A 13,491-nucleotide genomic window follows, 5' to 3' on the forward strand; every position below is an offset into this window, starting at 1 on the left:
TGCAAAACATACACTGTTCTTAACCATTAGGTTACACTGGGCATACGTAACAACCTGTGCTTTCTCCATCTCTTACCCCCTCTGTCGAGTTACACATCAGTCCTGAGACACCAGTGGTGTTGACCTCTTCTGCTCCTCGGACCTGCCTGATCCATCCTGATGCCCTAAATTTGGCTGTAGTCTCATCACATTGCTCCTGAGGAGGACGACGACCCCATATGGACAGTCGAAAGTCGCACTTGGAAGACGCTCTGGACACTTAGTTTTACTCTGATGGTTTAGGACTCCAATTACCATAACTTTAAGACTGCAGCTGTTTTGAACAGTTTAGTACTCAAGTCTTCATCACTGAACAGTTAATAACTTCAACAAAACAGACTTCCTGTTAAGCTATAATGAATTTCCTGATTACACAGTTATAGAAGTGAGTTATTTATAAATCATGCTATCACCCAGATGAGGATGGGTTCCCTTTAGAGCCTGGTTCCTCTGAAGGTTTCTTCCTCGTATTGTCTGTGGGAGTTTTACCTCAGGGTTGATCATCAGGGATAAATACATTTATTTGGGATAAAATTCACTCGTTTAAAGTCTAATTTTTTGTAAAGCTGCTTTGCGATAATGCCTTTTGTTCAAAGCACAATATAAATAAACTTGACTAGTCTGATTCAGACATCTCGCAGTTTCTGATGTTCTGCTTTTTGTGTACTATACAGTAAGGCAGTGGGAGTATCCGGATGTGTGTGAAACATAATGCGTGCGTAAATGATCATAGTGATGCTGCAATGTAACTACTGACGCTTACATAATCCGAATACACGTTTTACACATCTTACGGGGGTTCGTGCTCCATAGCATCCTATTAAACACAAGTCAGGTGGGAAAACACCACACCTGCTACTTTACCGCGATGAAAGACCGAGTGGGAATGAAAACTGATGTATAATGTATTGTTTTCACCGGATACATTTACAGGTTTTGTCTGTGAAAAAGGTTTACTGACTATATAAAGACACTAAATGTGAAAGAATGACGAAAAAGCAGCTCATTTTATATCAGAAAGTTGTATTTTATAATAAAACTCACATTCTGGTGAAAATACTTCAGATGGGATATGATCCTGGTTTAAACAAAACATGACGACACTGTCAGCTTTAAACACACACACACACACACCTGAAATCAATCTGTGTCGTTAGTGTTGTGCACATTATACAACATTAATATAATCACGTGTAGCAGTGGGGGCGTGGCCAAGCATCAGTTTGTGAATGGAGGGCAGGGGCAGGGAAGGTGAGTGGCAAAGTCAATGCACCTGTTGTCAATTAACGCATGTATGTTTGTTGCAGGGATGACCGAACATAAAAGGAGGGGGGAGAGCAGAGAAGGGGTTCACTCTCCCGACAAGAACACGTGTATGTGTGTGTTGCGTGTGTGACTGTGTGTGAGTGAGCAAAGCTGCAAAGCAAGGAAAATAGATAAAATAAAGTGTGTGTGAACATGAACTCGTGCCTGCCGTACTTCTGCACTCCATCCACATCAGGGACTGTTATAAGTGGTGCTGAAACCCGGGAGTATAGAAGGGGACCCCCCCATGGAGTCCTCCCCATTAAAGGGGCTCATCCATGCCCTTGCTACCGCCCAGCAGAACCAGCATCAAGTGCTGACCGCACTCCAGAAGGAACAAGAGCAACGCTTTGAAGCCTTGATGCTGGCCCAGCAGGAAGATCACCAGGTGTTCCGGTATCTGCTCGTGTCAGTAGGGGCTACGACTGCCACCACAACGGACCCTCCTCCTGGTCACCCTCACGAAGATGGGCGCCCATGACGATCCAGAAGCTTTCCTCATTCTCTTTGAGCAAGCGGGCAAAACGTGGGGGTGGCTACTCGAGCAGCGCACAACACGTCTCCTCCACCTCCTGACTAGCGAGGCGCAGCTTGCAGTGCAGCAGCTCCCTGCGGACAGTCAGCTCCTGTACGCAGACCTAAAGAAAGCCATTGTGCAGCATGTCAGATGCTCCCCGGAACAACATTGCCAGCATTTCTGGACGCTGATGCTGGAGGAAGTCGGTTGGCCGTTCGGATTCGGCCAGCAACTCCGGGACGCCTGCCGGCAATGTCTGAGGGCAGAAGAACGCGACGCCAGTGGGATTAATCGATCTGGTGGCACTGGAGCAGTTCATCTCTCGACTTCCGTAAGGAAAGGCGGAGTGGGTCCAGTGTCATCACCCAGCATCGCTAGAACAAGCCATGAAGTTGGCGGAGGACCATCTGGAGGTGGTTCTGATGGCAGGTGCCAAATATAGCACCCGTCTTCCCGTACTTTGCGATTATTCAAGATAGACTGTGTCAAGTGAGGCAGGACACTCAAACCGGTGAATAAATAACCCAGTTGTTAATTCCTAAGAGCCGTAGGGAACTCGTGTTCCATGCGGCTCACTTTAATCCTATGGCCGGACACTTAGGGCAAGATAAAACACTAGCCCAAATAACGGCCTGGTTCTATTGGCCAGGGATTCGCAGGGACATTCATCGGTGGTGTGCCGCGAATGCCAATGAGTAAATCCCACGGCCACTCCTAAAGCGCCTTTGCGCCCTCTCCCTCTAATGCCGCGTTTCCACTACAAACGCGGCTGAGTCGGGCTGAGCCGTGCCGTGCTGAGTCGAGCTGAGCGGGGCTGTTGGAGTTGCATTTCGACTACAATCGCGCTGAACCGTGCTGGCTGGAAGTGGGTGGACACATTGGGTGGAGTTAGCGAAAGTGGGTGGACGTCAGGTGATGTCGTTAAGCAGCGCAAACAGTGACATCAGTGATCTTTTAAGCGGTAGTCTCACGACCCGGATAGTAAACAATAAACATGGAGGACATGGAGTCGTTAGTGTTGCTGGTCTTGGTGCTGTGGCTTGTTGTCACCGACAACGCGGACAGATACTGGCAAGAGCGTATAGATGAGGCGAGGCGCATAAGGCTTCAGAAATTCTCGTAATTCGTAATTATTCTCCTTCCAGGTTTGCGGTGTTTACAGATCCCAGCGCGCTCGTGGGGCGTGTGTGGGCATGTGAGGACACTCCTCCTCACCAATCAGTGCACAGGGGAGTGTCTGCTCACGCCCCCAGCCTCACTCGGCACGGTTTGGCTCGCTTCAGCCCCACTCCAAAACCGTGCGAGTTTTAGGGGCTAAGCAGGGCTGAAACGAGCTGAGTCGTGCTGGTTTTTGGTAGTCGAAACGCGAGCCGTGTCGGGCTGAAGTGAGCTGAAGCGAGCTGAAGTGAGCTGAAAAAGGGTAGTGGAAAAGGGCCATAATAAAGATCCCCTTTGAAAGAATTGGTATGGATCTCATCGGGCCATTAGATCGGTCAGCACGAGGATATCGCTTTTAGTTCTGGTGGACTATGCAACGAGATATCCAGAAGCGGTGCCACTTCGCAATATTTCAGCACGCAGTATTGTGGAAGCGCTCTTCCATGTTACCTCCCGGGTTGGGATTCCGAAAGAAATCCTGACAGATCAAGGCACTTAGTTTACGTCACACACACTGTGTGAGCTGTACAAGTTGGGGATTAAATCTATCCGCACCAGCGTTTATCACCTGCAAACGGATGGTTTGGTAGAGAGGTTTAATCAAACACTTAAAAATTTAATTCGGAAGTTAATAAGTGAAAACGCACGTAATTGGGACCGATGGCTCAGGCCCCTGTTATTTGCAGTATGAGAGGTCCCGCAAGCCTCCACGGGATTTTCCATTTGAATTATTATATGGGCAGAAGCCGTGTGGCATCTTGGATGTCTTGCGGGAAAATTGGGAGGAGGGACTTTCACCGAGTAAGAACAAAATTCAATAAGTTCTCGACCTGCACACAAAGCTCCACACCCTCACGCACTTAACCCAGGAGAATTTGCGGTAGGCACAAGAACGTCAAGCCCAGCTGTATAACAGGGGCATGTGCCTTAGACAGTTCACACCGGGAGACGAAGTGCTTGTGTTATTGTCCACGTCGAGCTCCAAATTAATCGCCAAGTGGCAAGGGCCCTTTGAGGTCACACAGTAAGTCAGAGATGTCGACTATGAGGTGAGGCGAACGGATAGGGGTGGGGCATCATAAATCTACCACCTCAACCTGTTAAAACATTGGAACGAGAGGGTCCCCGTGGCGTTGGCAGTTCCCGAGAAGGCGGAGCTGGGGCCAGAGGTAAAAAAAAAAAATTTAAAAAAAAAAAAAGCGCAACATCTCAAACCACTCCGGTCCCTTGTAGAGACCACCTCTCACCGGCACAACTCACGGAGGTGGCCAAGTTGCAGAAAGAATTTTCTGACGTGTTCTCACCCCTTCCTGGCCGCAGTCACCTCATAGAGTACCACATTGAGATGTGCCCCCCCCTTACCGCTTGCCCGAACAAATAAATAAATTTAAAGGTTGTTCGGGATGAACTCAAGGCCATGCTCCAAATGGGTATAATCGAGGAGTCCCACAGTGACTGGAGCAGCCCAGTGGTCCTGGTTTCCAAGACCAACGGGTTGGTCCGGTTCTGTGTGGACTACAGAAAAGTCAATGCAATGTCTAAATTTGATGCATACCCAATGCCTCGCATTGAGTTGCTCAATCAGTTAGGTGCTTATCGCTTTCATTCAAAACTGGATCTAAAGAAGGGATATTGGCAGATCCCCTTGACACCGAGAAAAAAAAAAAAAAGGCCTTTTCCACACCGTTTGGGTTACACCAATTTGTCATGCTTCCTTTTGGGTTATTTGGGGCTCCCACTACGTTCCAGCAGCTCATGGACAAGATCCTCCGCCCTCATGCTGCCTACGCGGCCGCTTACCTGGATGACAATCATTTATAGCAATGATTGGCTGAGGCACCTGGAACACCTTAGGGCCATCCTAGAGTCACTGAGGCATCCAGGTCTTACAGCTAACCCAAAGTAGTGTGCAAGTACGTGGAAGTACGGTATCTGGATTTGCACCTGGGTCATGGGCAGGTGTCCCCCCCAAATTAACAAGACTGCAGCAATTGCAGCCTGCCCAAGGCCCAAGACTAAAAAGGGGGTGCGATGTCACCAGCCTGCTGACTGATCTCACTAAAAAGGGAACACCAGATCTGGTCCAGTGGACGGAGCAGTGCCAACAGGCTTTCACGAAGGTAAAAGCTGCACTGTGTGGGGGGCCACTTTTACACTCCCCTGACTTCTCCCTCCCCTTTATTTTACAGACGGACGCATCAGACAGGGGGTTGGGGGCCGTTTTGTCCCAGAAGGTGGAGGGCGAGGAGTGTCCCGTGCTGTCCATCAGCCACAAGCTCGATGTGTGAAAGCAAGTACAGAACCATCGAGAAGGAATGTCTCGCCATCAAGTGGGTGGTCCTCGCCCTCCATTACTACCTGCTGGAGCGCCCTTTCACCCTCTGTTCGGACCATGTGCCCCTCCAGTGGCGCCATCGCATGAAGGATGCCAACGCACGGATCACCTGTTGGTATCTCACCCTCCAGCCATTAAATTCAAGCTGGTCCACAGGCCAGGGGCACAGATGGTGGTGGCGGACTTCCTGTCCCATCGGGGGAGGGGGGGAGGAGTCAGGCAGTGGGGGTATATGGCAGAGGGGACATGGCCAAGCATCAGTTTGTGAATGGAGGGCAGGGTCGGGGAGTGGCAAAAGTCAATGCACCTGTTGTCAATTAACGTGTGTGTGGTTTTTTTTTTGCAGAAATGGCTGAGCATAATAGAAGGGGTTCGCGCTCCCGACCAAAATACATGTGCATGTGTGCACGTGCGTGCATGAGAGAGAGAGAGAGAGAGAGAGAGAGAGACTGTGTGTGAATGAGCAAAGCTGAAAAGCAAGAAAAATAGATAAAATTAAAAAAAAAAAGTATGTGTGAACATCAACTCCCGCCTGCCGCGCTTCTGTACTCCACCCTCATCAGGGACTGTTACAATGCGATAAACCTAAAACCTGATAAATTTAAAGATGTGCACACACTTCCCTTCACATCCTTCCCAATACAGCTCATTCATACAGCACCTGAAATAAAGGAGAGCGAGAGAGAGAGAGAGAGAGAGAGAGAGAGAGAAAATGTGACAGACAAAGAGAGAGAGGTTTAAGTGTTGATGCTGGAGCCGTCTCTCTCTCCTGTCTCCTCTTCATTGGTGATGAGAGGTTCTCTGTCTGTCGGAACCTCAGAGTTCTGCACCACTGTCCTCTTGGTCATCTTATTCAATGTGCCCCCCTACACACACACACACACACACACACACACACAAATTACAAACATGAGTGTGTTTGTCGTTGTACGACTGTGTAAAATGCGTGTGGTTTTAGTTCTAGTTCCAGGTGCACTGTAGAGCTCGGAGTGATCCTGTGGAACGTATATCAGAGCTCCAGACCGTGACTCCATGTTTCCCCTTCCGTTCCCCTCCTCCCAGTGCTCAGTGAACCCATAATCTCTGCTGGAGCTTGCGATTTGAGACTTTGTGGTGTGTGAGACAGCTGAAGAGTTATGGTTACAGGACAGGACACGTATTCCGCTCAGACAGCAGGAGCCCTGTGGGTCCCTGGGTCCCCTCGCTGCTGTCTCTGGTGTTGGAGTTGCCGTGGCGCATTCCCCCAGGCGGACTGACCACCACACAGGCCTGGTACACAGTCAGGCGGGAACGCTTCTGGACTGTTCTGTTATCCAGTGATCAAAGACTGACCGGGACATTCCTCACTAGTGCTACTGTGTGTGTGTGTGTGTGTGTGTGTGTGCGTGCGCGCGTGCGTGCGTGCGTATACCTCTCTCCGGTCGATGATGTTCAGTACAGTGGACGTGATGATGCAGCCGATAGTGTTTGCAAACATGAAGATCATCATTCGCTGCCATCTCCACAGAGGAATCTTAGCATCACTGCACGCGCACACACACACACACGAGATTATGTTGGAATAAAGATGTAAATATTCATAAGACATGTCTGATAGTTCAAGCAGTCTTATGTACAGTGTGGACATGTGAACAGTTAACTGCTGGTTCGTGTGTGTGTGTGTGTGTGTGTGTGTGTGTTACCTGTTCTTATCCCCCAGTATCTCTCCCACAATGAGGTTACACAGTCCGATGCCAATCATTTGCACCGACGTCGCCAAACCCATCGCTGTCCCAAGAGTGGAGCGCGGAACCACCAAGGGGATGGAGGGCCACATGCTCGCCTAACACACACACACACACACACACACACACAATTCTCCCTGCTGTGTAACCATGACAATGAATAGTAGATGGAGCTTAATTACTATGTTTTGTTTATGAGGATACAATTGTGTGTGTGTGTGTGTGTGTGTGTGTGTGTGTCTCACTGCAGCAAAGGAGTAGGTGATCCCGAGCCAGATGGTGGAGACGAGTGGAGGGACAAAGGTGAAGGCTAACAACCCAAACACAGGAAGGGTACACACTGCGCACAGTACAGCAAACACACCACGGAGGCCCACGTAGTCCTACACACACACACACACTTTTCTGTTATGGTTCCATCCATAGTCCACACTGTGCTTCAATTTAAAAACAAAAACACATCCACAAAAACTCGTAACTGTGTGTGTGTGTGTGTGTGTGTGTGTGTGTGTGTGTGTGTACTCACAATGAGAATGCCCACAGCGGCTGATAACACCAGTGAGCTGTCGTACACAGCACCCGCGATGTAGGCTGCCTGCTTCTGACTGTAACCCTCATACTTATCCTGGATGAACTTACTGCACAAATAAATAAAATATTTAAAATATATATATATATTTTATATATTACACACACATACAGTGCTCAGCGTAAATAAGTACACCCCCTTTGAAAAGTAACATTTTAAACAATATCTCAATGAACACAAAATTTCCAAAATGTTGAAAAGACAAAGTTTAATATAACATCTGTTTAACTTATAACAGGAAAGTAACGTTAATACAACCCCGATTCCAAAAAAGTTGGGACAAAGTACAAATTGTAAATAAAAACAGAATGCAATAATTTACAAATCTCAAAAACTGATATTGTATTCACAATAGAACATAGACAACATATCAAATGTCGAAAGTGAGACATTTTGAAATTTCATGCCAAATATTGGCTCATTTGAAATTTCATGACAGCAACACATCTCAAAAAAGTTGGGACAGGGGCAATAAGAGGCTGGAAAAGTTAAAGGTACAAAAAAGGAACAGCTGGAGGACCAAATTGCAACTCATTAGGTCAATTGGCAATAGGTCATTAACATGACTGGGTATAAAAAGAGCATCTTGGAGTGGCAGCAGCTCTCAGAAGTAAAGATGGGAAGAGGATCACCAATCCCCCTAATTCTGCGCCGACAAATAGTGGAGCAATATCAGAAAGGAGTTCGACAGTGTAAAATTGCAAAGAGTTTGAACATATCATCATCTACAGTGCATAATATCATCAAAAGATTCAGAGAATCTGGAAGAATCTCTGTGCGTAAGGGTCAAGGCCGGAAAACCATACTGGGTGCCCGTGATCTTCGGGCCCTTAGACGGCACTGCATCACATACAGGCATGCTTCTGTATTGGAAATCACAAAATGGGCTCAGGAATATTTCCAGAGAACATTATCTGTGAACACAATTCACCGTGCCATCCGCCGTTGCCAGCTAAAACTCTATAGTTCAAAGAAGAAGCCGTATCTAAACACGATCCAGAAGCGCAGACGTCTTCTCTGGGCCAAGGCTCATTTAAAATGGACTGTGGCAAAGTGGAAAACTGTTCTGTGGTCAGACGAATCAAAATGTGAAGTTCTTTATGGAAATCAGGGACGCCGTGCCATTCGGACTAAAGAGGAGAAGGACGACCCGAGTTGTTATCAGCGCTCAGTTCAGAAGCCTGCATCTCTGATGGTATGGGGTTGCATTAGTGCGTGTGGCATGGGCAGCTTACACATCTGGAAAGACACCATCAATGCTGAAAGGTATATCCAGGTTCTAGAGCAACATATGCTCCCATCCAGACGACGTCTCTTTCAGGGAAGACCTTGCATTTTCCAACATGACAATGCCAAACCACATACTGCATCAATTACAGCATCATGGCTGCGTAGAAGAAGGGTCCGGGTACTGAACTGGCCAGCCTGCAGTCCAGATCTTTCACCCATAGAAAACATTTGGCGCATCATAAAACGGAAGATACGACAAAAAAGACCTAAGACAGTTGAGCAACTAGAATCCTACATTAGACAAGAATGGGTTAACATTCCTATCCCTAAACTTGAGCAACTTGTCTCCTCAGTCCCCAGACGTTTACAGACTGTTGTAAAGAGAAAAGGGGATGTCTCACAGTGGGAAACATGGCCTTGTCCCAACTTTTTTGAGATGTGTTGTTGTTATGAAATTTAAAATCACCTAATTTTTCTCTTTAAATGATACATTTTCTCAGTTTAAACATTTGATATGTCATCTATGTTCTATTCTGAATAAAATATGGAATTTTGAAACTTCCACATCATTGCATTCCGTTTTTATTTACAATTTGTACTTTGTCCCAACTTTTTTGGAATCGGGGTTGTAATATAAACTTAGATATTAGATATAACTTAGTGTTTATACTGTTTATATTGTCTGAGTGTTTAGTCTGCCTAGTTCCTATCTAGACTGTTTTTTCAATTATTCTATTTTTATTTATTGCATTGCCTGTTTGCACCGTGGGTCAGAGAGGACTGAAATTTCATCTGTGCTGTATGTCGAGCATGTAGAGCATAGGTGGCCAACCCGCGGCTCGCGAGCCGCATGCGGCTCTTTGCCTGGTGTCATGTGGCTCTCACCTTCACGTCCAAGTTGGTGTTCGTTTGTGGTTTTATGTGCGTTTTCGCTTCACTGCAGTTAATTACGGTTATTTTATTAAAGGTGCTTCGCTTGGTTTCATTACGGTATTTTCACATCATGACAAATGCGCAGGTGCGTGAGATGATATGCTAAATTCCCCTACAAGTAGCACTTCTGCTGTGTGTGTGTATATGTGTGTACATTTGAGTATGTGAATGTGTGCTGATGTGAATTCAGATACACTACAGGCCAAAAGTTTGAACATACCTTCTCATTGAAGTAGCGGGTGACCGTTTGTGATGCTAACTGCGTGTGTGAGTATTGTACTATCCCTGCTGCTGAGGCTTGGGATACGCGCTGGGCGCGCAAGCCTGAGTAGTGGGTGAGTGCTCATTCAGTTTTGATGCCTTGAGTGAGAGTAGAGTATACTCTAAGTGTAAATAGTCATGAGAACACAGAACACATTGAATGAGAAGGTGTGTCCAAACTTTTGGCATGTAGTGTATATACATTATGTATTTGTTCATTTGTTTTCCAGTTATCAATTTGTGTGTGCGCGTGTGTTCTTCTTTCAAAAATTTGAGCATTGTATTATATTTTATCTATATTTGCACTTGCACTGATCACTGTTCCCAGTGCCTATGGAGCTTGTACTGTTTGAGGAAATTAAATTAGCACTTTAATTTCCATTTTCCGACTGACTGTATTTATTTGAATACTTATTTATTTGAATGCAGGTCTTGTGCAGGTCATGCAATTGAGAATTCAAGCTGAATCAAAATGGCTTTTGCATTTTCGATGTTAAACAGGTAACTCCAGAATGCACTAGAATACAGGAAATTGCATCTAAGAAATCCAAAATTTTTCGGGGGAGGCCCCCCGGAACCCCCCCAATGGGGGGAATCCCCACATGTAAACAATGTCTGCCTTTGTGCCCCACCTACAATTTTCTTCACCAGTCGCCACTGTTGAAAATGACTGGCCTGTGGTCTTGGTACTGCAGTAAATGTATCATTATCATGTTGGTGTGGGGCATTGGTTAAGTTGGAGTGTGACATCAATGTGGCTCTCTGTGTGTGTGTGTGTGTGTGTGTGTGTGTGTGTGTGTGTGTGTGTGTGTCCGCGCGCGCAGAAGGAAGGGTAATATTTGTGTGCCCATGTGGCTCTTTGCCGTAACACAGTAAGAATTGTGGCTCTTGGGCTCCGACTGGTTGGCCACCCCTGATGTAGAGCATATTTGACAATAAAGTTGACTTGATTACACATTTTTCAGTTTTACTCAAATTAGGGTGGTGCAAAAATAAGTATACCCCACAACAAAAACTACTCCATCTAGTACTTTGTATGGCCTCCATGATTTTTAATGACAGCACCAAGTCTTCTAGGCATGGAATGAACAAGTTGGCGACATTTTGCAACATCAATCTTTTTCCATTCTTCAACAACGACCTCTTTTAGTGACTGGATGCTGGATGGAGAGTGATGCTCAACTCGTCTCTTCAGAATTCCCCATAGGTGTTCGATTGGGTTCAGATCAGGAGACATACTTGGCCACTGAATCACTTTCACCCTGTTCTTCTTCAGAAATCCAACAGTGGCCTTAGATGTGTGTTTAGTCATGTTGGAAAAGTGCACGACGACCAAGGGCACGGAGTGATGGTAGCATCTTCTCTTTCAGTATAGAGCAATACGTCTGTGAATTCATGATGCCATCAGTGAAATGCAGCTCCCCGACACCAGCAGCACTCATGCAGCCCCACATAAGGACACTGCCACCACCATGTTTCACTGTAGGCACCAGGCATTTTTCTTTGTATTCCTCACCTTTGCAACGCCATACAGTTTTGAAGCCATCAGTTCCAAAAACATTGATCTTGGTCTCATCACTCCAGAGTATAGAGTCCCAGTAGTCTTCATCTTTGTCAGCATGGGCCCTGGCAAACTCTAGGCGGGTTTTTTTGTGCCTGGGCTTTAGGAGAGGCTTCTTTCGTGGACAGCATCCATGCATGCCATTCCTCTGCAGTGTACGCCGTATTGTGTCACGGGAAATAGTCACCCCAGTTTGGCTTTCTACTTCTTTAGATAACTGCAGTGAACTTGCATGCCGATTTTCTTCAACCCTTCTCATCAGAAGACGCTCCTGTCGAGGTGTTAACTTCCGTGGACGACCTGGACGTCTCTGTGAGATGGTTGCAGTTCCATCTTTCTTAAATTTTTGTACCACTTTTTCTACAGGATTCTGACTGATAAGTAAAGCTTTGCTGATCTTCTTGTAGCCTTCACCTTTGTGGTGTAAAGAAATTATTTTCTTTGGGGAATTCTGAAGAGACAAGTTGAGCATCGCTCTCCGTCCAGCATCCAGTCACTAAAAGAGGTCGTTGTTGAAGAATGGAAAAAGATTGATGTTGCAAAATGTCACCAACTTGTTCATTCCATGCCTAGAAGACTTGGTGCCGTCATTAAAAATCATGGAGGCCATACAAAGTACTAGATGTAGTAGTTTTTGTTGTGGGGTGTACTCATTTTTGCACCACCCTAATTTGAGTAAAACTGAAAAATGTGTAATCTAAGTTATATTATTAACCTTACTTTCACGTTATAAGTTAAACAGATGTTATATTAAACTTTGTCTTTTCAACATTTTGGAAATTGTTTGTGTTCATTGAGATATTGTTTAAAATGTTACTTTTCAAAGGGGGTGCACTCATTTACGCTCAGCACTGTGTGTGTAATATATATATATATTTTTTTTATGTCTGTGTGTGTGTGTGTGTGTGTGTGTGTGAGAGAGAGAGACCTGGCATCAGCGATGAAGGGGAAAATGCCATTGTAGAAGAACATGATGGTGAAAACCAGCAACCAGTAACGCAGAGAGAGCAAACGCACATCCTGCACCCTCTACACACACACACAGTTTGGTATTTGGATTATGGTGATATTTCATCATGACAATCCACTGTAATAACATGCTATATAGCAGTGTCGTCATTAATGTCATATACAGGTGTACATAATGACATCATTCAATTATAATTAACCCTGTAACAGCAGTGATGTCATTTGCATCATATTCCAGCGTACATAACAATGACGTCATTCGTGTTATTATAGTGGTGTACATAATGACGACATTCTTTCTGACCACTTTGCGTGACTCCTCCTGTATCGCTCCATCCAGTCCGAGCTGCTTCATCCCCACTTTATCCAGAACACTGACTATTATAGCAGAGAGGAAACCCAGCACACACAGCATTGTACCTACACACACACACACACACACACACACACACACAGTCAATGCTTCCTTTTCACTTCCAACAACGTACGTGTGCGTGTGTGGTGTCTCACCGCCCCACAGGGTCCACTCCATGCCATACTGAGCCTCGAAGCGCTGAGTGAGGAAGAAGTTGAGGACAGAGCCGAGCCGAGAGAAGGCCAGAGTGAGACCAAATGCTAAAGCTAACTCCTTCCCTCTGAACCAGAACGCTGTAATCCTGTTCTGTACAACTGAGAGAGACAGACAGACAGGGTGTCAGGGCAGTGAGACAGGCTGGAGGTAGACAGAGTTAAGTGAAGTGTGTTTCTCTCTCAGTTCACTAAAACCGTGAAGAATCAGTGAGACCGTCGCCTTTATACGGGCGGTAGCACCGCTCCTGACTGGAACCACAGCACAAAGCACAGCCTGACGTGACTGCGCAGTGACTGCAT

The 13,491-nt window shown here is 46.1% G+C and overlaps 1 protein-coding gene across 1 annotated transcript in view; it reads right to left on the reverse strand.

The window, feature by feature from the left end:
- Positions 1 to 1,045: 1,045 nt before the first annotated feature.
- The window catches only part of mfsd1l (major facilitator superfamily domain containing 1-like), a 50,653-nt gene continuing 38,207 nt past the window's right edge, over positions 1,046 to 13,491 (reverse strand). The window contains exons 6-13 of the mRNA XM_060922771.1: positions 13,132 to 13,290; positions 12,926 to 13,041; positions 12,581 to 12,681; positions 7,605 to 7,716; positions 7,324 to 7,461; positions 7,037 to 7,176; positions 6,766 to 6,877; positions 1,046 to 6,220 (exon numbers count right to left, since the gene is read on the reverse strand). Of these exons, the coding sequence (XP_060778754.1) occupies positions 6,092 to 6,220; positions 6,766 to 6,877; positions 7,037 to 7,176; positions 7,324 to 7,461; positions 7,605 to 7,716; positions 12,581 to 12,681; positions 12,926 to 13,041; positions 13,132 to 13,290 (1,007 nt within the window). The 3' untranslated portion in view covers positions 1,046 to 6,091. The remainder of the gene's footprint in view (positions 6,221 to 6,765; positions 6,878 to 7,036; positions 7,177 to 7,323; positions 7,462 to 7,604; positions 7,717 to 12,580; positions 12,682 to 12,925; positions 13,042 to 13,131; positions 13,291 to 13,491) is intronic.

The sequence above is a fragment of the Neoarius graeffei genome, chromosome 5, assembly GCF_027579695.1.
Source record: "Neoarius graeffei isolate fNeoGra1 chromosome 5, fNeoGra1.pri, whole genome shotgun sequence".
NCBI lineage: Eukaryota > Metazoa > Chordata > Actinopteri > Siluriformes > Ariidae > Neoarius > Neoarius graeffei.